The sequence below is a fragment of the Lissotriton helveticus genome, chromosome 6 (assembly GCF_964261635.1).
Source record: "Lissotriton helveticus chromosome 6, aLisHel1.1, whole genome shotgun sequence".
In the NCBI taxonomy this organism is placed as follows: Eukaryota; Metazoa; Chordata; class Amphibia; order Caudata; family Salamandridae; genus Lissotriton; species Lissotriton helveticus.
Window position 1 is genome coordinate 1,104,603,887 of NC_136067.1, and position 24,553 is coordinate 1,104,628,439.

Genomic DNA, 24,553 nt, shown 5'->3' on the forward strand with positions numbered 1-24,553 from the left:
TAACGTTTTCTGCTAGTTACATTCATGTCCTGCGTTAATCCTCTGTGTTACTTGTCAGTAACCTAAAACATGTCACATTGTTACGTTAATACATTCCACAATTCGAACACTTCACGTTGATATAATAGCAATATTATATGCGAATGCATTCTACACGTGATTATGATGCACCGCTACAAATGAAATAATGATTTCCACCCCTGTGAATACTTCAAATAAGACATATGAATAGAAAACACTTTTAAATGTTTTCTAGAGCTGCATTAACAATCCTTAACTAATAGCGCCTTGAGACCCTCCGGGTAAGTAGAGCGCTCTCTAAATGCCTATGATTGATTGATTGATTGATAATTGAACACAGCCAAAAAAGTAATGTTACAAAAGAACACATTTTAGTTGAAGCCTTTGCAGGCTGTACAACAACAAGTGTCAGGCATTTTTATGGGAAGGGCGGTGACCCTATTCCGAACTTATAGCCGAAATATTCTTTTTTTTTTTTTTTAAATGCAAACCCTATTCAGAACTTGCAGAAAATATATTAGAAGGCTTTGTGTGACTTTACATCTTGTACATTTGCAATTTGTTTCTGTGTGTATCTTTTATGCAACGCATGTAATCCTAAGTCCTTATGTTTTGCAACTGGTTCTTATGTAAAGCGCTCGGACACCTTCGGGTAAAGTTCGCGCTATATAAAATCGCATTAAAAAAATAAAATAAAAAAATAAATTAAAAACAGCCTACCGCCACTCTCGCACGCCCGCCACACATCTGCTTTCTAGACCACCCTTCGACACAGTGCTCTTCTCCCTACCGTCATCGTCACAACATCCCTCTTCTACTGCCATACAAACATAATTCTCGATGTGTACATATGCTGCTGTCGAGCGTACAGGCACGTTCACCGGCTACACAACAGCGAGCGCAATGACGCCACGCGCTGTTGCCACTGATGCGCGCCCCAGCTGCTTCCTGCCTTCTGTAGTGAACAGACGACGGAGGAGGCGGGGTCTGAGCGGCCACACTGACAGTGATCAGCCACGCCCCTTCCCGGAGCCCCTCCCCCTCTGGAACCCTGCTCTAGGTGCGCTTGCTCTCAGCCAGTGTAGGAAGGAGACATGGAGCAGAAGGAGTGCGAGGCGGGCATCACCTGCGGGTCCCTGTCCCGCTACCTGGATGGCGAGTTCTGGAACATGAAGAATGAGCTGCGCAGGCAGATTGCCAGCTGCCGCCTCTTCCAGCAGAGGTAACCTCGCCGGGTTGTGTGGGTGTGTGGGGTAGGGGCAGAGGATGGTGGAGTGTGGATGGGGAGAGGCGTGGATGAATGAAGCGGTCCCCCTGGTTTATGAAGGGAAGTAATGCGTAAAGGGGCGAATTCGTGAAGTTGCACGGCCATCCTCACCGGGTCCAACTGCATGTCTCTTGGGGCTAATTGCTAACCCCCAGATTAAAGCCACAGGAGTACATGAAGGCACTCCATCACCAGTTGTTCCGGAGCCCCGATGACCTCCAACCCCGGCTTTACACACTTCCACCATGTCTCAACCATCAAAACTGACCTTTCACCTACTTTGCTACTCATCTTGCGCCAGTTTCCTCACTCCACTGGTCCTCCTCCTATCCACAAAGCTGACGCCCCTTCACTGGCACTCGCCTGTCTAGCGGATGAGCTTAGTATCGCTCCGACTCACCACAGATGCCAAGATTCGATGAAAGTATTAGTGGCAGAATAGGCAGTAGGGACGATTTTATGCCACTCATATAGCATTGACCAATTTAAGTGCTCCTATGGGCAACATGTCAGCCTATTCCCGAGGCTCCTTATGTGCCCATTTTGGTTTATCATTGAACTAGCACTTCCCAGCTAATCCTCCCACAATGCATTAATTAGTTTAATCCAGGCCAGGCTTCATGTTTCTGCATCTTGGAGGGTTGTGAAGAAGCCTTGGTGGCCCTGAAGATGCATGAAGACAGCAGGCAAGAATCACCAAACTATTTTTTGAGATCTGATGTTTACACTGTGACAAGGTCTATCAAATATGGACATGTCTAAGAAGCGAAAATAGCACATCTTTAGTAATTTTGAATCTAGTGGGTACGACCTGTCACCATTAGAACCAACCTACTCAATCCAGGACTCCTTGTTCAACCTACTACCTTTTAATGGGGTTTGCATTTTCTGTCTTTTGATGTAGTGGAGTATTGTGACTTTTCCTACTATTTATTTGCTAACTTGTGATGGATGTGATAAAACTAGCTTTCCTCCTCACTTATTTCAAATCCATCTACATAGCACACTAGTCAGAAAGGTTTGTGGACCCTGATAAAAGGCTGCTTGCAGGATCTCATACTTGGTTCGCTGCCAAAATGTTTTCAACCATCCATTGTATATGTTTTGGTTTAGTAGCTACTGCAGTGTCACTGGTCAAAAGTTTAAAAGTATTTAAATTCCTTTTCTACACAGGGTTAGGAGTTTTCTTTGGGAACTTTTGGAAAACACAAATGACTAATGACGCTTTTGAAAACTGTGAGGGCGAGTATCAGTGATCAAAGCAAAATGTTTTGTAGTTCTGGGGGTGTGGGCTCCCTCTGAGGAATTTCAGGAAAACCAGGGAATGGTGCATTTTAATTCATACTGGGACAGTAACTGCCTAAAATATAAAAGGATTTAAACCAAATTTTAAGTAAGATTTCTTTTTGTTGTAATATTTATTTAAAGAAAAGACATGTTGCATTTAAAGCACTTGGGGCGGTAGCAGTGATCCGACCTTGGTAGAGTGTCAGGGAAAAGCAGATAAGATAATTATTTTATAATGCATTTAGAAATTGGGTGATTTTATATGAAGATGGCATGTATGAATGTGGGGAGAAGCTAAGACTGATTCAGCGACATGCTGAGTGAAAATATCATTGATGTGTTCCTTGACGTGATTGACACTGACACAGCCCCCCATCTGTAATGACTCCTTACCATTAATCATCAGTTGGTATTGTTGTATTTCTATACTGTTTTCTGCACTTCGCACTTCTTGTTACGGCGTCATGGTGCTCTCCAAGTGGGCTACTAGTTCAGACACTATCTTATAGTGCACAAATGCGGATGGATGTTGGTTGCGGTGCCATTAAAGTGTTGAGCAGTGGTTCCCAAATGTTTTCGACCCATGGCTCCCTTGACCTATCGACTGTTGGCCACGGCTCCCACCATATTACTTTTTGTTGTAGGGGGGATGTAAGCCCGGCTTACTAAGGCGGCGCCTCTAATAAAATGTTCCTAGTTACACTTCTTTGCTCATTCCTTTTTTAGAGAACTCTCACACACTGTATCCCACAGTACTATATAGCACCCCTGTGCATGAAGGCCCCATTGCCAAAGTGTTTCTGCGCTTGAAGAATATTTGGATGCACTTCCATTTCTACCCATGTCACATGTGCCAACACACCTGTCTCAGCAGGGTGACTCACACATTTTAAAATCCAAATACAGCTTTATTTTAGCTGTCTCCTCCCTAAAACTGCCTCCAATTTAATACAAGTATAAAAAGAACTTGGATTTAAAAAAATAAAAAAATAACGTCCCTTTTTCTTGCTTTCAATTGTTGGCATTATGCCATATATGGTGTTTTACTTCCATGTGCTCATGGAGAGAGCAGGCCTCTCTGGAAATGTGTGTGTACTGGAAGAAATGTGTACTGAAAGTACCTATGGTTCAAGTACACATGTCAAAACTTAATAACGCTTAATGTGTTTGAGAGACAGGACATCTATACTTTCCTGATAACTTGCATTGGTGGAAAATTCAGTTGGAAAAAAAGTAAACTATCAACGAGTCTAACAAATTAAATCAGGCATCTTCCACTTACTTTGGCGAGCAGTTTTGGGCTTTGGTCAGAAGCTCTAATGGTGGCAACACTGAACCAATACCCAATCATATCACTGATGGGGAATGGTTTGACCACTTTAGGAGTCTGTATGAAGGGGTAGGGGTAATAGATAATAGTGGGCCCCTGGGACACGATACATCACCCATGATAAACACTTTGTCATTCATTGATCCTATAGGGCAAAAAGAGGTCGAGGCAGCCATTAATAAAATTGTATCTGGGAAGGCACCGGGCCAGGATGGCATCCCAGGCGATCTATTCCGTGCCAATATCGAGCAATGGACTAAGTTCTTCTCCCTTTTGATTAGTGCCCTCCTTCAGGGGTCTCCGGTTCCGAGTTCCTGGAAAGGGGCCTAGGTGATCCCAATTTATAAGAAGGGACCAAGGGGAGACCCTGCCAACTATCGTCCAATCAGCCTCATTGATGCTGGCCAGAAGGTGGTTGGCAGGGTCCTTCTGGAGAGGATCCTTTCATGGGCAGAGGAGAACAACATCATCTCCCAAGTCCAGGCAGGTTTTAGGGTGTGCACAAGCACTGTAGACCAGGCATTTAGGCTGGTTTTGTTGCACTGGTAGATAGTAACCATTGGCAAGGGCGGTCTGTATTTGGCCTTTATTGACTTAAAGACCGCGTTTGACCTGGTTCCCAGAGAGCGCCTGTGGACGGTTTTGCGGGAGATGGGGTTTCCTTTGCCCATCCTTTGCCCATTCTGAATTTATTGGCCCGTATGCATGATGGAAATTATGCATGCATTCGGTGGGGTACAGAGGAGCAGAAAACGGACAAAATCCCGGTAAATAGAGGTGTCCGCCAGGGATGCGTCCTGGCGCCGACCCTCTTTTCGCTGTTTGTTAATGGGGTTGTTTCATTTTTGTCTGATATTGATGCTGATGCCCCTACCTTGGCTGGTGTCAAAGTCCCTGCTATGCTCTTTGCAAACGATACGCTACTGGTATCTAAAACACCAATGGGGCTTCAGAAGCTTTTAGATCGCTTTTGTACATTTTGCAACTTAAGGGGCTTGGTAATTAATACAACCAAAACCAAGCTCTTTTATTTTAACCCTAGTAGGAAAGCCAACTGTACGCTTACACTTGACGAGGTGCCCCTAGAGCGTGTTAAAACATTTGACTATCTAGGGATAAGGATATCTGATCAATTGAAATGGCACCCACACATTGAGAAAATGGCTTTGAACCACAAGCATGTTCTGGGAGTCATTGGGAGGGAACATAGAGCCTCAACATCCAGACCCATAGCACCTACACTGGAGATTTATGCTGCAAAAGTAGTAGGTAGTGCATTGTACGGAGCTGAGCCCTGGGGTTTCAACAATGTTGATCCCCTTGTTACGGCTGAAAACAAGTTTTTTTAGAGAGCTCGTTTCATTACCTAGGGGTGGATGTATGACGTTATAACGCATACTTTTACAACGCCTACCTTTACAACGAAATTTTTACAACGCAAAAACTATTACAACGCATACATTTACAACACAATTTTTTACAACGCATATACTTTTACAACGCATACCATTACAACGTAAGTATTGGTAAGTATATAATTATTTTTTAATGTAATATAAGTAAAATTAATATAATTTAATTTAAGTTAATTTCATTTAATTAATTTATTTAAAAACATTTTTTTTTACCCTGTACCCCTGTACCCCAAAAACCCAAAACTGACCCTGAACCCTAAAAATACCCCTTTACCCAAAAACCCAAAACTGACCCTGAACCCTAAAAATACCCCTTTACCCAAAAACCCAAAACTGACCCTGAACCCTAAAAATACCCCTTTACCCAAAAACCCAAAACTGACCCTGAACCCTAAAAATACCCTTTTACCCAAAAACCCAAAACTGACCCTGAACCCTAAAAATACCCCTTTACCCAAAAACCCAAAACTGACCCTGAACCCTAAAAATACCACTTTACCCAAAAACCCAAAACTGACCCTGAACCCTAAAAATACCCCTTTACCCAAAAACCCAAAACTGACCCTGAACCCTAAAAATACCCCTTTACCCAAAAACCCCAAACTGACCCTGAACCCTAAAAATACCCCTTTACCCAAAAACCCCAAACTGACCCTGAACCCTAAAAATACTCCTTTACCCAAAATACCAAACATATAACATTTTAAATATAATTATATACTTACCAATACTTACGTTGTAATGGTATGCGTTGTAAAAGTATCTGCGTTGTAAAAACATGCGTTGTAAATGTATGCGTTGTAATAGTTTTTGCGTTGTAAAAGTTCCGTTGTAATGGTAGTGCGTTGTAAAAGTTGCGTTGTAAATGTTACATACCCCTAGGGGTACTCCAAGCAAACCACTTCAGTGCGATATGGGTCGCCGATCAATTAAAGATCTTATTATCTTGCGCCCGCTTCTCTATTGGGCCAGTTTGTGGCGTACACCTGAGCTATCTAGCTATCTAGCTATGCAGATGGCCTTAGAGAAGTCATGAATATGCAGGGGTCCCATAAAATTGTCTGGCTTACTAGGGTAAAGAAGCTTTTATTGGCTATTGGTTTTAATATTGCATGGGAGTCAGGTGTATCGGTGTCAAAACTGGAATTTAAGAGAGCCTATTGGTTATGGGTTGATGCCCAAGATTCTAGAGCTACCAACCTGGGCAGGTTGACAGATGAGTTCCGTCTACACAAGACAGTACATCTTGAACCCTACCTGGATTTCATTAGGAAACCCAGAGATAGGGCACTCTATATTTAGTTCAGACTGGGAACTCTTCCGGTTCGTGAACGCACCTGCAAGTGGAAACCACCCAACCAAACACCTGTTGATTGCCCGTTTTGTTCCGATGCACCTGAAACTATCCCACACTTTCTTTTTTGTATGTCGCGCTTATAATAAACCTAGGTCGAAATGGTTAAAACCTGTTTGCCACCAGCTTGAGACCAAGAATCATTCTTCTGCCCTCAGAATTTTGCAGACAGATCCTAACACCACCCTAGCTTGTGGGGTGGCTACATTCCTTAGCTGGGCGTGGGTGATCAGACTGAAAGACCTAAGATAATTTCACAAGGCGACTACTTTTTAACTGTGTCCAAAGCTGTAATTGGTTTAATGATCTTTTATTGTTGTATTTTTGTAAAAGTGTTATTTAATGTCTTTTAAAAATGATTTGTATTTTTAACTGCCAATGTGCTTTTTAAGATATTTCATATCGAAATAAAGCTTTGTACTACTACTTACTTTGGGAGTATTAGGACGTGGGATCCAGTGAAATATGGAAGTCATCTCCCTCGACATGCCATCAATTAAGCACCACGTTTCCAGCTTTAGGCATGTCACTTACAAATCATTGACATCATGCGTTTAAGTCTAATTTGTTTAACTGAAGTCAACAAAGCCTTCAATGTTAAATGCATTAAAGTGCTTGGTGCGCAGTTCCCCAGGCTAGTTTTGGCAGCACACCAGGGAGCCACAGCGCACAGATTGGGAACCACTGGTGTAGAGTTTTTATGTGCGTGAGTGCCCTGAGAGCATGGTTCAAACTTGTGAGTATCACCCACACATAAAGCAGTTTACAAAAGTGAGTGAAAGTTTCATTCACTTCATTTGCGTTGCATTTTAGGAGAGCCTTTGTCTTTGTTAGTGATCTGACTAGCAGTGGCTTTGACATTGGTTATTCTTTATGAAAGTGAGTGCCAAAGTTTGAATGGCAAGACAAGAGAAGGGGATATATTTGTAGTCGACCCTGGCACAAAAACAGCCTAACCTTTATAGGCACTGTAAGCCAATTCATGGAGTGTACCCAGTTTCACCGGGAGCCTACCTCTGGTTTAATTGTTTTACCACTAGTAACTCCTTCATTGAATCCAACCAAGAGCAAAGGGAACCCAACCAATGGAGTTGCTTTTACACTGCCAGTAGACTACTTTATGGAATCCCCTTAGGAGCACTGGAAGGCTCAAGACCAGTTAGACCAGGGTCTGATAATTTCTACATATTGTTGTAAAAAACAGTTTACTTGTGTGCACTCCATTACTGCAACCAAACATCTAACAACTATGGCCATATGTCTAAAACAAGCCAAACTTATGTATTTTGCCAGTGCTTGTTCGTATCAGATACATGAGTGAGAATGATAATGCAGCAAATAATCAGAATTGAAAATGTTTCCGTTTTGAAAATCAGCGGCTGTGAACTAACCATTACTAAACCCTGTGGAAATGCTAGTAGCCTTTGGGATGCCTCCGACACTCCCTTTCTCCCCATAATATCATTTTATTTCACACATTTCCCCATATTTTTTTTAAATAATCCTACTGAATATCCCATACATACATTTCCTCTTCACCTCTGCCTTTTCGTGCTGTCCTTCTGTATGCACCTTAATGTGTTCTATTCCAATCACCACTCCCTCTCTCCTTCTCTATCTCTCCTCACCTACAAGCAGAGTATTTTGTTTTTCTTTTGGCACTGTCATTATTTCACAGCTGTGTATACCCCTTCACTAACGTTCACATAAAATGGCAGTTAAAATTGGCATATATGTGACCATTGTTCTGGGCACCCTTTAGAGATGCTAATTATTTCATATAATGAAATCAGGAAACTTTTATGACCCACTGACATGCAGTGTGAGAAACTTGCACTGCCTACGCCAAAGCTTTCAATTGTAAATTGTCTTGAGCAGCGATAGACACCTTAAACTCACCCTGACACCTAGATATGACTCAGTTCACAATAGGCCCTGCACAAAACTTAAATGTTGCATGAAAAAATACCATTGTAACACATCGAGAAAAAACAAATATGCCATAGGCGAGGCAAGATGGAATGAAATGTGAAATGTTAACATGGACTGCATTACTGACATGGAAAATGTATTTCCAGTCTTTGCTGAGAACTTGATCGGTGTGTTTATTTAAATTAAGGACATAAAAATATGGTCCTTTCTTGGACCCATTTCAAAGTACGTTTTGATGATTGCTGTGTCTGAGCAATGGCAGAAACCTCCACACTGAAAGCCCTGACTATAGCCTGCAAGGATCCAACACGCTTCTGTTCACTAACCCCACAGCAAACCAAGAAGGCGTATTCCCCCTTAGAGTGGCACCCCTTTCTGGGGGGGACCTTGCAGCATAAGCCTTGGGATAACAGACCTGGCTGCATCCGCACTGTGACTGCCCATTCATGCAGAAATTAAGTATTCCAAAATACTGGCTGTGCTAGCTATGTAAGTGAGTCGATTACGTAGAAAGCACGGGCTACAGTCACACATGAAACACTAAAAGAAAAACAAATGGACACCTGTCTATTTCTGAAAGGGCCTTCTGTGGGCCAGATGGCTCCCCTGGAAAAGCCAGCTGACAACCCCTTTAGACCCAGGCCTAGTCTCACCCCCTCTCCTCTAAATCCCAATGCTCACCCCTCCACCATGATCCTTCCTAAATACCGACCCGTAACACCAGTGTTGATCAACCCACAACATAGTAGATCATTTGAGACTGCCTTCAACCCCATCTTGGTTCCATCAAGAGAGGTGGAGCAGCATTGGCTAGTTATATGCTTTCCTTCATCTGGTCAGGCTGCGTGTCCCTTGGGGATAATTGCTAAACTTCGTAATGTAGCCATATGTCTAACTAGTCTAACTACCTGCTGTAAAATTCCAAACCTGACTTCAATACACCAGTATGGACAGACATCACGGTACACTCCTAAACTCAGGTTGCTGCCAGCTCTTGTTTTAAACACTTCTACCCTAATTGTGAACTCTCAAACTTTCGCAGATTTGAACCTCCCATAGAGCACTGACTTGTCCCAATGCTAACCCTCCTAACTCACTCTACCCTAGTTCTGACCACTCATCTGTAACCACCGCCTAAAACACTGACCTGCTACACCATTGTAGACTAACTCAACATAAAGTGAACCTGAGCACACCCCCATGTTCGTTCACACCACGTACAGTGTAATCTGTTTTGTTGACTTTACAAATGAGACAGGTTTTGCAAAAACAAAATACTACTGAAATCATTTACTTTGTAGGTCCCAGTTTTTTTGTCTGTGGGCAGTGCTGCTCTCTCACTAAGAGACATGCTTAGCCATATTTTGTAATAAGCTTTGATGTCTGTTAGTTGCCTAACTATCTATGGTTTATGTAAAATAAAATACTTCAATAGAAACCAAAGCTTTTCAGAAGAATCCCAAAAGTAAAAAAAAAAAAGAAATATTTAACGAACACACTCAACAAGGACCTAAATCGAATGCAAGAAGAGAAGTGCACTAGCATCTAGAAACCTATTGAGGCAAAAATAAAAATATTTTAAGGTTCGGGCAAATTTTTAAACTTTTGTAAGCCGCATATATATTTAGAAAATGACAAATGGAAATATTTTACGCACAGCACTTTATGGTTATAAAAAAACAAATAACTGATTTTTTTCTATCTCTCGCATGTAGAATGTATATGGTGAAAAGCAAAAAAAAGACAAACTCAGAACCCTACAAAAGAGCTGTAACTGAAACTTAATCCACTTTGTACTGTACTATTTACATCGGGAAACTTCCTTTACTATGCAGCCAGAACTACCATTACAACGCAAGTAATACAACAAACGCGTTGTTACCACACGTTCCATTACCATGCAAGTCATAACAATGACTCGCATTAGGAAACGTGTTGTTGGATTTTAAATCCAACACCTTCCCTACAATTGCACAGACTGGAGTTGGAATAGTAATATATACTATTCCAGAGTCCAGCGCTTCCCTAAGGCAAGTAGTTGTAACGACTTGCGTGGTAATGCAATGCGTGGTAACAATGCGTTTGTTCTATTGCCCACGTTGTAATGGCATGCGTTGTAAAAGCATGCATGATTGTGTCACCTGAGGTTTCTACAAAACTTTTATATTTTCCTCAGAAATAATGATTTTTTGAAACGGAATTCAGATAAATGAATTACTCCTATAGACTCACCAACAGGGTGTCACACTGCTTTCAAGATAACATTGCTAAGATAGGGAACACTAATAGTGTTTTGTTCTCACTGTTCACACACCTTTCAAGGCCACAGTAATACTGTAGTGTAGTTCCTATCATCCCAATAGGCTCTGCGCATTGGAATAATACCTACAGCAGTAAAGGCCTAGACCAGACGTTAACTAGGTCTACTACTGTCGATACTAGACTTAAAGTTTTGGGTTTGCCAGCTTAGCTCAGAGTTCACTAGAAACTTTCTCGAATGTTCAAGGAGGACTTAACTTCCCTGATTAGACAAGAAGGGATTTAGTTTCTGACAACCATAGAACATGACAACTTTGCTCTCCCCTAATCAAGAGTATATCTCGAGAGTCGTGTGAACAAAAGGCAATTTATTTTACTCAGTCAGTACGTGCATTCTTAGTCTCATCCGAATGTAGAGAAAAGGAAGAGACGGGCGTGTTCAATAAAAAGGTGTTATTTATTGATCAGTCTCCTTTCTCATACAAGAGAAATGGATCGATATTATTGCAATACTTATAGTTAAGTAAAGTGCATACATTAAAAGCAATAGTATAAAATAATACTGTAAAAACATTGATATGGTTTCTAAGCCATAAGATGTTTAAAATGAATAAAATATATTACATACACATATACATTTGACTAAACGTACTCAACTGGTGTTTCTAAATACGCCTACCCCGTGTACCTGACCTAAGTCTAATACGTGGGCGGGAATAGAAAGTTACAGTTTAAGTTAAGTTTGTTTTTGCCAAGTGAATAACTAAAGAATTCTCTGTGAGGGGTTATTCAGTTCTGTACCTGGAATCTAGGTTGAATGAGGGATGGTATCTCTCGTCTCTGGTCTCGATATTCCAGGCTGCCTGCGAGGGCTACCCGGAAACGCCGGTGCTGGATTTCTCGGCAGGAGAAAGCAGCTTCTCTCAGCGCGTCAGAAAGGCGGGGCTGCGCCAGCGGGGTCTGCTCTGCTCTTCGCTTCGGCAAGTATGGCTGCTCCGTCTCGTCACCACGCGTGTGTTTGCATAGGGCAATATCGGTAATATTTATACCTTTAAGGTGCCGAGATTGACGTAAGGATGGACATAGATACGTCAATAAGGATGTCATACGACTTGCTCGTTAGCACATTATTTTACTGAAGTTCTCGGTGAAATCAAAACAATGGCCGCAGGGTTTTGCCCAGGTTGTCATAGGTTTGATTTGTTATGAGAACTCCGTATGCCTTATCAGGGGCTGGAGGAATATCGCTTGTCTAATTAGATCGCAAGCGTTATGACTTAATCAGATAACACGTTCCTGTGCCGTAGTGTGACTGCGTCAGATAACGGTATCTGCATCATGGGGGTTTTCTGCCTCATGGGCTGACTACTTAGTTAACTTGTTAGTTTGCTTAACCAGAATAGGGTCAGGAATAGGGGGATCAATTCAGAACCTATAGGAATACATCACACCCACTCCACGCTAACTATGGTCATATTTACTAATCTATGCATAGTATAACATAGTACAACATACTACAGAGTATAGTGTATACCTTACCACCCCAAAATACATAAATGCATTTCGAAATTTTCAAATATACGGAAAAATTGCAGTCATATGTATTGTATGCACTCAAGCTGTAGAATAATGCCAAAGTAATCGTATTTGTATACATTATTGCTATTTTGTATATGAGAATTACACATGAAATGGCTCTTAATACAGAAAAAAAGTTCGAGACCATTCCATCACAGAATAAAATATTTAAAATATTTATGAACATACCAGCGGGCAGCTAATGTCTATAAGCTATATCTATAAGCTATCTAAAATTTAGAAACCTTAGTTCTTTAAGAATAGTTCTTACTTTAAGCAGAAGATAGTGTCCCGAAAAATATGAAAAAATATTTTGGGGCTGCTGAAAAATTGCTGTCCGTGAACTGGAGGGAAAATTGTTCATGTGACTTTAGTTTTAACCACTTGGCTGCTAAGGCACCTGATGAGCTTCCATTGACTTTCCATTGAAATCAATGGAAAGTCCATGACGAGTTACCCTTGTCATTAGCGCTGAAGTGGTTAAAGTTGAAGGCCGAATTCAGGGAACGCCGTGTGCGAGCTTGTTCAAAAGTCTCTATTTCTGCTCTGGTGAGAACATCATATCATTTAGGCTTTCGAAAAAACTGTCAACAGCTTATTGGGAAAGTTCCACTAACTCGGATATAGGTGTAATCATGCATTCGTGCGCATGATTGTCTCCATTGACATTCTGATTCGCATTGCTGACAGAAGGTCGTACCTGGTCGATGCTGCTTTCATCTTGAACTTCACTACCCATCAATCGTAGTGGTGAAGCTTCCACGAATGCCGTCATCAGGATTGGTAGCCTTTGAGGGCAGCACAAAGCATGAACCTTGATCGGACTCAACAATGTTTCTGCATCCATTGGCGCATCCGATTGTAGCGTCAGACAGGTGTCTAACACGCATTCTTCTCCGCATAGCAGACACCTTAATACAGGTAAAACACATCTTTGCCACATTGGTCGAAATGATAGAAACCAAGTCATGTTCAGGTCTCTAAGCCGGGAGAGTCCCAGGATTTTTGATATCCGGTCCCGGTATCCAATGGCTAGGATTGTTTCTTCCCTTGTCGCAAGAGTTTTTTCTGTGACATGGGTTGCCATAACGAAAAATAAGGACTAAGAATAGGATTCCTGCAATTAGTCCCAAGATCTGGGGAAGTCCGCCAAAAATCGAATGGACGAAATCTGGAAAAATACCCAGTATGGCTTTGAATGGTGTTAATGCCATCGAAAATACTGTCTTAAATACCTTTGAGACCCCATTGGTATCAGAAATATTTAAGATTTCGTTTAGAATTTCCGCGAAATGTATGGGGGAATTAGTTGATAACAATGAATGTATCTCTGCAGTCGTCCTTGCGACTTGTAGATCATACGTTTCTTTTGATGACGTGAGCTTAGTAGGCGTCTGAAGAAGCACTGTTTTCATTCTGCTTAAAGTATCTATTCGAATAGAAGTAATTTTCAAATTGGGCCATGCCCTTGCCTCCCTGTCTGGAAAGGAGCTGGGGAACAATGAGCGTCCACAGCACTTGACCTTCGCAGTCGTAGTTACTAGATAAGGAGTCCCGGGCATAAGACTACAGCATCTGCGGTCTACAATTAGAATGTAACTCCCATTATAGAGTCTTTGAAAGAATGGTTCTATTTCTGTTGCAGGTGCGCCTTGCTGGTGACATGAAAGGTTGTATGAATTCCCTTCACAGGCTCCATGCAAACTAATTCCGTTACACAGAAGTGTGCCACTTAGTGACATCGCACAATTGTTGCCACTAAGAAACACTTTCTGTCCTTTATTACTGACACATGCATGTGAATAGGGCAGGTTCCATGTTGTTTTAAGGTACCCCTTTCCCAATTTCTCGTACATGCCAGCCTGTATATATTTTTGGCAGTATTGAAACCTGAAGGTTGAGATTGGAATATTTATTATCCCATGTATTATCCATTCACTGACAGGTCGTTCTGACATTGTCACTGGTAATCTTTCGAGTTTTTCAATGCTCAAGATTGTATAATCAGCACCCTTTTGTGCCATACTGATTTGTCTATCAGTAAGGTTAAAGATTTGGAATAGTGACGTTGTGTTGATTAAACGCCAAGGCACATAGCCTGAACGCAGATTTTGTAACGTCCAGCCAAGCTGTACAATAGAGCGCAATTGTGACTGACCGTGTTGTAATAACAGTAAGTCTTGCGACAATATGTCGATTGCTGAAGACACAATGCTGTCCAAAGAAAAAATTCTGGAGGACAGAGTCATTAACCCATTGTCCACTACAGAAAGTGATTTTTCCAAATTAATACGGTCAATTTCCCGTATTCTCTCTGCTGTTTCAATTTGAGTAACCTTCCAGGCCTCATTGTATGCTGCATCTACAGAGGCTGCTATGAAACGTTTTTGACGCTGTTTGCGTGGTCCCATTATGAAATCACGCAAGTCAGCACCATCAGTAAGTAAAGTTAGGTGTTGTTTAATTTCTGCCAGTGTGGAAGTTTGTAGCCATTGAAGGCATAATTTGCCCACACTGTAAGTGGTTATTATCCCTGGGTGATGTCTTTGGGGATATCTAGGGTCTGGCCTGGTCATTTTCAACCCCTGTGTTTTATTCAGGAATCTGTCTTGACAGTTATTTGTATCTGTGGGCCAGATCAACCACTGTTTCCAATCAGGATGTGTTCTGTTTTGGTTTAATACATAATTTACGTCTATCTCTTCATCTGTAGAGCTATTGCTGAACATTGTTGGCTTTGGAATAGACGGTTTATTTAAGTCTTTGATTTTGGCTAGGCCAAGACAGGTGGTTTGTTGAACAGTGTCATTTAAAAATATCATTTGTTCTGGGATCATGCAGGCTCTAAACATAGATTCTATGCCCTGCACTTGCCATTCTTTTGTACCCCAAACACTTTTCAATTCAACATTTTTGTCCCAATATTCAAAACCAAAAGTATTCATTTGATCAAAAAATGAGTCTGAATATATCAATTTTGTGTTGGTTATCATGGTCTTTGTCCCTGTCGTGTTTGACAATTTAAAATAGAATGCTTCAGCATTACTTGTGTTAAAACCTGAAAAGTATGAATATTTGTCATAGAAGGTCCTTGAGCTTCCTTTTGGAGGGGTTGCACAATGTTCCCATTGATTATAATTTAAAACATTTCTAGGTTGTGCAGATCTATGTAAAAATTGGTTACCATAGTGGTTATAACAGTACATACTATCATAATTTGTAGAACCCTGCAAATAATCATGTTTGGTAAATTTAGCAGACATTACTAAGTCAGACATCATATTATTAATGCTTTCGAAGTCCCAATCATCAGCAAATGAGCTTGGTTTTACAAAGACACTCAAGGAGATCTTAATTTGGTGTGGATATTTCAGGATTTCGACCGGACCATAAATTTCATAGTCAGTGTTGTCCCAGGCTACCCCACCCGGTATCGGATTGGCTGTGAAGTTGACTGAAGAAAGTTCTCTTTTCTCGATGTGTGAAGATGTGTGTGGTTTGAGGATCAAGTTGATTTTCTGACTTGCTGTGTCCATTTTTGCATATTTTCCCTCAATGAAGCGTCCCAAAGTAAGTACCATGATGAGCCAAAGTATGAGGATAAATGCACCAAAACCCACCCAAAATTCAATCCATGGGGAAATCAGATATGTTTCTTTCAGTTGTTTCAAAAGTTCTTTAGCTTTATCTTTAAAGGATTTTGATGATGGCTGTGTCTTTGATTCACTGAAGCCTTCAGAGGAATCATCGAAGTTTATGAAGTAGCCGGATGCAGTTCTGTCAATTGTTCCAATTGGTTCAGGATTTCTGTTTCTTGCATTTTCACTTGGTACTTCATTATAGATTGGTGTGTCTCTGCTAAATGTTTTTATTTGGGTTTTCAGAGGTCTGAGTTCTATTGCATTGCTGCATAGTCCTTGTTGTTCTTCTGTAGGCGTTTCTAATGTGATGAGCCTCTTCGTTAGGACCTCTGTACTGGTAGCAAACCTTGGTGTTCTGCTACTTATTGGGAGTCCACTTGGCCTACTGTTTGTTATCGGCCACATGTTGTGGTTTTACCAGGTCGATGGATACAACTCGGTTCTCCTTTTTTCCAGCAAGTGGCGGTAGTACAACTGATCTTGTCCCGTTGACAGACAAGACAGGAACTGCTTTTCTGTAAGAAGGCCCAAATTCCTTCTTTACCGCGATCTTTTCCCTGACTAGATCCCCGACTTTTGGAATCCAGACAGGTCTTGCTGGGACAGGTGGTGGTTCTTCAGTGGTTGTTGGCTGTTGTTTCAATTTTATGTTGCTCAGGTCTTTTCTTGTTTTGTTTAAGTCCTGCAAAATAGCCAAACGGTCTTTGATATCAAAGCTTTTTCCTTCTACCACTGAAGTCTGACTATCAATGTCAGAGATCAACATCCTAGTTCCAAATAATAATTCGTACGCACTGAATCCCTTCAGAGAATTTCTTGGCAAGTTATTTAGACTACGTTGGACACTTATTAGATGTTTGACCCACCCAGCTCCCGAACCTAATATCCTTTCCGCTATAGATTGCTTTATGCCTTGGTTTTTTCTTTACACCATCCCGTACCCTCAGGAAGGAAGTGAGAAGATTCCCGCTGGGCTATGCTCATTTGGTCATGTTTCCCCTCAGGCTGTTGGGCTAGAGTGAAAACAATGGTCAAACGTAGCATGCTCTTAGCGTATATGCCATTTAGACTCGCAAATCTTTGTATAACAGTCCAGACGTCAGCCGAGTGCTGGTGATCTACATTATAAGTGGAACTAGCCTGTATATGTTAATCGCAACCCTTCCTTTTTACTCCTGATTTTTCCTGGAGTAAACCGACGAGGTATTAAACTGTTTCTCTCCCCACTGCGATCTCTGTTGCAGTTTGGGCAGTTTTATACAAACATGGTGTGACGCAGGCTCATGCCTGGCCACCAGTACCGTGATTGTAATTCTTCCAGAGAATCTTTTAGTTTGAGGTGTCTGAGACCCTCGCCCATATGTGCGTCTGCGATTAACAAGTTTCTCCTGTCCATGTTTGGAATCACCCTATCCCCCACTCCAGGGATTCGAGCAAAAGGGACGGAGTTTGCATCTATTATGTATGTATAATTGAGTGGATAGTTGATCGGTAACGCTGAGCAGTCGCCTTTTGATGACGTTTTCACCGCCAGCACTGTTTCACCGTCAATGTATTTTAATGTACGCTTTTTTCGAACTACGGGAGCCGATTTAGTGGCTGCCGCTGTGGCTGTCTCAGCCAATGAATTCCCTGCAACGTGAACGCCATCACGCTGATGACTCAGTGAGTGTGTCACGTGAGTCTTTGGTAGTTCTTTTTGTAAAAGAGCTATTTGTTCCCAGAGCAGTTTCTGCTTCATTGGTGCATCTGTGTCATCTTTGTAACCGTTTCGAATCCATGTCTGCAAATCCTTGTTATATGATTTGACGCAGTAATATGAATCTGACACTATAAGTGTCGGGAATTCGCGATCCGCATTATCTAGCGCCATTTTCAAAGCTAAAATTTCAGTTTGTTGTTCTGAATTAGTTTCTACTGAGTGTGTTTTTGTTAATAGAGGTTTTAGTTTACCTCCGCGCCACACTTCTTTTGTAATCCCACATGTGGGGTTGTATGCCTGTTTGCCCCAAACGGGGGGTTGAGCCTGTCCGTCTGTATAAATTACACAGGCGTAATGTCGTAAAGGCAGAATATCGATTGGCAGAGGATATGTTTTTTCATATTCTAGATTTTTTAATTCTTCTAGTTCTAGAAGATTGTAATCCAGGCTACACTTGATAATTCATAGCCTACGAACAGGACTGTCAGATGGGCAATTCTGGATTTTTTAAAGTTGAATTTGTAACCCTCTGCAGCGAACCCAAGTATTATGGTGTTCACTCTTTTCAAGTGAGTCTCCAAGTCATCATCTGTTAAGTAAATGTCATCGACATAAGATAATGCTTCATTATCATATAGTTGTAGTAATTCTGTTACTCTCGCTGAGAATACCCCCGGGCTGTTCTTGTACCCCTGGGCTAACCGACAGAATTGTTTTTGAGTGCCGTTTATTGAGAATGCAGTTAAATATCTGCTCTCTGGTGCTATGTTTTGACAAAAGAATCCATTAGAGATGTCTAATGTTGTTTTTTTTTTTTTGCGCACTATGTTATTCATTAGTGCAGCACTATGTGAGTTTTGCACTGCAAAAGTTTTGCAACATGTGTTAAGGTGTCGGTAATCCAAAACTAGACGATATGAATTGTCTGGTTTGGAGACCGGAAACAAAGGGTTGTTCATTTGTGAGGTGCAAGTTTCAATCACCCCCTGGTATTCTAGCTGATCTAGTATTTCATTTACCTGTTTTTTAGCTTCTTGCTTAATTGGGTACTGCCTTTGTGCAGTAGGTTGTGATTTTAACTGGATTTTGTGAGGAGGAGAGTCCTCATCCCATCCCACGTGATTTTTATATAAAGCAGGAGCTAGAGCCACTGCCCACTTTCTAGCAAGTGTGTATTTTTTATGAATAGGAATTTGATTTGAGAAGGCAGGCATAATTACTTCTTCGCCATGAGGGCACTCCCTGACAAACTCTGGTGGCCAGTCTTTTTCAGCTAGAAGGATATCATAGCCCTTGGAGAGATTATCCCAAAATAGTCCCCTTATTTTCCTAGTCTTATCTCCCTCTATACGCAATGTTATTTCGTATATTTTATGAGGTTTGCTAACTCTGGTGTCCGCAGTTTCCACTTGAAGATATTCATTCGTGTCCACTGTCTCCAGATGATTCATAAGGACTTTGCGAGCTATGCTCACTTCTGCTGCGCTGTCTAGCATTGTCTGAGCCCATTCTCCGTTTTTCAGTTGTGTCCTCAGTATTCTCGGCATTGTTAACTACCTTGATACTGGCTACCTTCTTTTTTGGAAATTGTAATTTCTTTTTTAGCTGAGCAGGTTCCTTGTCTTTGGACTTGGTGTGCTCTTCTCTTTGTTCTGATCGTCCTCTTCTTTCCGATTTCTGCGAGGAAGTCTGAAAAGATTGAGAGGGACGTGTATCAATGTCTTGATATCTATCAGGCTTTTTAATATTATCCCTATTTCTAAGGTTATATCTTTTCCCAGAGGGGTCACTCTGAGGTGACCTGTGTCTTTGGTTCGGAGATTTTTCTCTTCGCCTAGGAGACCTTCCTCGGGACTGGAATTTCTTTTCTTTAGGATTGGCTTGTTTGTTTCCATCCCAGTTCTTTTTTGGTGATGTAGAATTATTATTAAAAAATATTTTTTCAGGACTTTCAATTAGTTGCGGTTTTACTGGTATTCCACCTAAACTATCTCTACCTAGTTCCTCATAGGATTTTTCTATGATTCTGGCAATTTAAGCTGGTTGGTCTGCTATATCTGTCTCTTTTAACCTCTGGCGGATCGCCACATTTGCTGCTTCTCCCTTTATGTTGGCTAATAATATAGCCGAGACCTGCTTGAAGTCTTTTAGTAATTTCATACCAAGAGTTAAAGCGGGTTCAGGACCATATTCATCTTGAATTTGTTTTAGCACATCTGGTATTACCGAAATGGATGGAACACCGTGCGTTTTTGTGTAGATGGAAGCAAAGACTGTACCCCAAGTGTCACAGTCCTCAATGTGTGGTGCGATTCCCATTGGAAGACAGATAGTCAGAATCCTGTGCTTTTCTAGCGGGGTGGTGTCTGGAAACACCGCCTCTATTTGGGTGATTTTCTGCGCTAGCCAGAATGGTATTTGTTCCCGTTTAGCCGGTACTTTACCTAGGCAGGACTGGATGTTCTGTGGTGTAATTTTATTTGTGTTCCCCTGGTGAGGGGTCAGCTGTGGGAGTTTAATCGCTGGCTGAATTGTTGAAGTCCGCATCACATATTGGACTAATTGTCTGTGTATTTTTATTAGTTGTTTTAGCTGTGTTAAAAGGTTTGGTGCAGACATCCCATCGATGTCTGGATGTGGTGTGTATCCGGCTAGGACCGGCCACGTTGCTCCTGGTCTACCTAAAGGACCGAGCCTGGTGATGTGATTATTATGTTTTAGGGCGCCATCAAATAAGAGCAAATGCTCTTGAAATTTGAGTGGTACTTCCACCTCCTCGAAAGGAGTGTATGTTTCAGGAGGTTCCTCTATTTTGTAATAGTGGAAGTACTTTGTTACAGGATTTGCTGCTGGAAAATTTATCCATGAATAGTATACCTCTGTCTGCCGATATTCGTGTGCCTCAATTACGAATATGACTGTACCACCTCTAGGTGTCAGTCCATTTTCTATAAGTTTTAAAGTTATAGATTTTCTTTTAATGACCGGGATGAGTATTATATCCGGGTCTGCGTCTTGCATGGTAGCATCAGCTGCTGCGAGTTCAGTTGCTAATCTAACTGCCTCTCTTTCATCCTCATTGTCTGACATTTTACCGACAGGATGGTTATTTTGTTTGTTTGTAGATCAGGTTTCTTATGGAAACAAAGATTAGATGCACAATATTTTGGAACAGTGTATCCTTCAACGTTGACTTGTACCAAGAACCATACATAGGAGTTCCCTCCTGCGAGGTCTGGCGGATATAACCTTTCACCCACTCCAGACGTCTTTGGAGTATTTGGGAAAAGGGGTCTGAATGAGAAAGCACGACTGAGTTACTCTAAATGTCTTACGTTAGTTTTATCGCCCTTTCCAAACGCGTTGGGCGCCATGTAGTGTAGTTCCTATCATCCCAATAGGCTCTGCGCATTGGAATAATACCTACAGCAGTAAAGGCCTAGACCAGACGTTAACTAGGTCTACTACTGTCGATACTAGACTTAAAGTTTTGGGTTTGCCAGCTTAGCTCAGAGTTCACTAGAAACTTTCTCGAATGTTCAAGGAGGACTTAACTTCCCTGATTAGACAAGAAGGGATTTAGTTTCTGACAACCATAGAACATGACAACTTTGCTCTCCCCTAATCAAGAGTATATCTCGAGAGTCGTGTGAACAAAAGGCAATTTATTTTACTCAGTCAGTACGTGCATTCTTAGTCTCATCCGAATGTAGAGAAAAGGAAGAGACGGGCGTGTTCAATAAAAAGGTGTTATTTATTGATCAGTCTCTTTTCTCATACAAGAGAAATGGATCGATATTATTGCAATACTTATAGTTAAGTAAAGTGCATACATTAAAAGCAATAGTATAAAATAATACTGTAAAAACATTGATATGGTTTCTAAGCCATAAGATGTTTAAAATGAATAAAATATATTACATACACATATACATTTGACTAAACGTACTCAACTGGTGTTTCTAAATACGCCTACCCCGTGTACCTGACCTAAGTCTAATACGTGGGCGGGAATAGAAAGTTACAGTTTAAGTTAAGTTTGTTTTTGCCAAGTGAATAACTAAAGAATTCTCTGTGAGGGGTTATTCAGTTCTGTACCTGGAATCTAGGTTGAATGAGGGATGGTATCTCTCGTCTCTGGTCCCGATATTCCAGGCTGCCTGCGAGGGCTACCCGGAAACGCCGGTGCTGGATTTCTCGGCAGGAGAAAGCAGCTTCTCTCAGCGCGTCAGAAAGGCGGGGCTGCGCCAGCGGGGTCTGCTCTGCTCTTCGCTTCGGCAAGTATGGCTGCTCCGTCTCGTCACCACGCGTGTGTTTGCATAGGGCAATATCGGTAATATTTATACCTTTAAGGTGCCGAGATTGAAGTAAGGATGGACATAGATACGTCAATAAGGATGTCATACGACTTGCTCGTTAGCACATTCTTTTACTGAAGTTCTCGGTGAAATCAAAACAATGGCCGCAGGGTTTTGCCCAGGTTGTCATAGGTTTGATTTGTTATGAGAACTCCGTATGCCTTATCAGGGGCTGGAGGAATATCGCTTGTCTAATTAGATCGCAAGCGTTATGACTTAATCAGATAACACGTTCCTGTGCCGTAGTGTGACTGCGTCAGATAACGGTATCTGCATCATGGGGGTTTTCTGCCTCATGGGCTGACTACTTAGTTAACTTGTTAGTTTGCTTAACCAGAATAGGGTCAGGAATAGGGGGATCAATTCAGAACCTATAGGAATACATCACAATACCTCCCTCCCCTACTTAATCCCGAAGTGACTTGCAACTTTTAGAAACACTTACACCTTTCTACCTTGCATCTTCTACAGACCCTGCGATCTATTCCCCAAAAAACGCTTCTCAACGCTGGCTGAAGAAACCAGGTCTCTTATGACTTACATGTTTACATTAAGGTATGATCCTAATGCCCTTAAGGCAGACATTCACTCCACTGTTGAAGTAAAATGGTGCTCTATTCACTCTCTGTAGGTAAGTGGGTTTCTATTGCAGTAACCCCCCACTTTTTGCCAGACTACTGATGCACTTTTCCTTGGTGTGCCCTGAGTTCCTGCCAATCAGGTTCCCAGGGCCTGTGTTCTTCCTCCAAAACGAACCCAATTGACATCTCTGCCCACAGGTCAGCCCCTGATAAATGGTATCACAGGTACCCAGGGCACTGTGACCAGGGAAGACCTCTAAGGACTACAGCACTTATTGTGCCACCCTTAGGCCCTGTACCCTGGCACTCGCACACTGCCTTGGCAGGCTGCATGTCTTGGTGCAAAACAAAGTGAAGAGTCGACATGGCAGACATCCCAGTGTGCCATGCCCACAAAACACTGCCCTGGCATACAGCAGTCACCCCTCTAGCTGGGTGCTCTATGCCAGTGGTGAGGGTACAGGTGCATGAGCCCTGTACCCCTACAGAATCCAGGTTCAATCCTGGGCACTGTAAGTGCAGTGCTGCCATTAAGAGTATATGGTGCTGGAAGCTTGTCATTACGAACTTCACAGCACCATAATGGCTGCACTGAAGACTGGGAAGTTTGGTATCAAACTTCTCAGCACATTAAACCCACACTAATGCCAGTGTGGGATTTAATGTAAAATGCACAACAGAGGACATCATAGAGATGCCCCCTAAAACCAATCAATCAATCAATCAATCAAGCATTTACATAGCGCGCTACTCACCTGGAGGGTCTCAAGGCGCTTGGGGGAGGGGGGGGTCCTCTACTGCTCGAACAGCCAGGTCTTGAGTTGCTTCCTGAAAGAGAGGTGGTCTTGGGTCAGGCGGAGGTGGATGGGGAGGGAGTTTCACGTCTTGGCAGCCAGGTAGGAGAAGGATCTTCCTCCCGTTGTGGCTCTTCGGATGCGGGGAACGGCGGCGAGGGCGTGGCTGGTCGATCGTAGCTGGCAGGTGGGAGTGTAGAAGGTCAAGCGGTCGTTGAGGTATCTGGGGCCTTGGTTGTGGAGAGCTTTGTGTGCGTGGGTGAGGAGTCGGAACATGATTCTCTTGCTGACGGGGAGCCAGTGCAGGTCTCTCAGGTGTCCGGCGATGTGGCTGTGTCGGGGGATGTCCAAGATGAGTGATGCTGAGGCGTTCTGAATGCGCTGGAGTCTTTTCTGGAGTTTGGCTGTGGTTCCGGCGTAGAGGGAGTTGCCGTAGTCCAGTCGGCTGGTGACGAGGGCCTGGGTTACCTTCTTCCTGGTTTCGGTGGGGATCCACCGGAAGATCTTGCGTGGTATGCGTAGGATGTTGAAGCATGACGAGGAAACGGCGTTGATTTGTCTGGTCATCGAGAGGGAGGAGTCCAGGATGAAGCCCAGGTTGCGTGCGTGGTCCGTTGGTTTGGGTGCACTGCCCAGGGCAGGGGGCCACCAGGAGTCGTCCCAGGCGGAGGGTGATGATCCCAGGATGAGGACTTCCGTCTTATCTGAGTTCAGTTTCAGGCGGCTGTTCATCATCCACTCGGCTACGTCTTTCATCCCTTCGTGTAGGTTGGTTCTGGCGGTTGCGGGGTCGTTGGTGAGGGAGAGGTTTAGCTGGGTGTCGTCGGTGTAGGAGAGGATGTTGAGGTTGTGTTGGCGTGCGATGGCCGCCAGAGGGCTCATGTAGATGTTGAACAGCGTGGGGCTGAGTGATGAACCTTGTGGTACGCCGCAGATGACTTCGGTGGCCTCGGATCTGAACGGGGGGAGGCGGACTCTCTGTGTTCTTCCGGCGAGGAAGGAGATGATCCACTCCAGCGCCTTCTCCTGGATTC

At 42.6% G+C, this 24,553-nt stretch overlaps 1 protein-coding gene across 1 annotated transcript in view; it reads left to right on the forward strand.

The window, feature by feature from the left end:
* Positions 1 to 1,026: 1,026 nt before the first annotated feature.
* Positions 1,027 to 24,553, forward strand: part of ACOXL (acyl-CoA oxidase like) — a 969,051-nt gene continuing 945,524 nt past the window's right edge. The window contains exon 1 of the mRNA XM_078648763.1: positions 1,027 to 1,243. Coding sequence (XP_078504889.1) covers positions 1,116 to 1,243 — 128 coding nt within the window. The 5' untranslated portion in view covers positions 1,027 to 1,115. The remainder of the gene's footprint in view (positions 1,244 to 24,553) is intronic.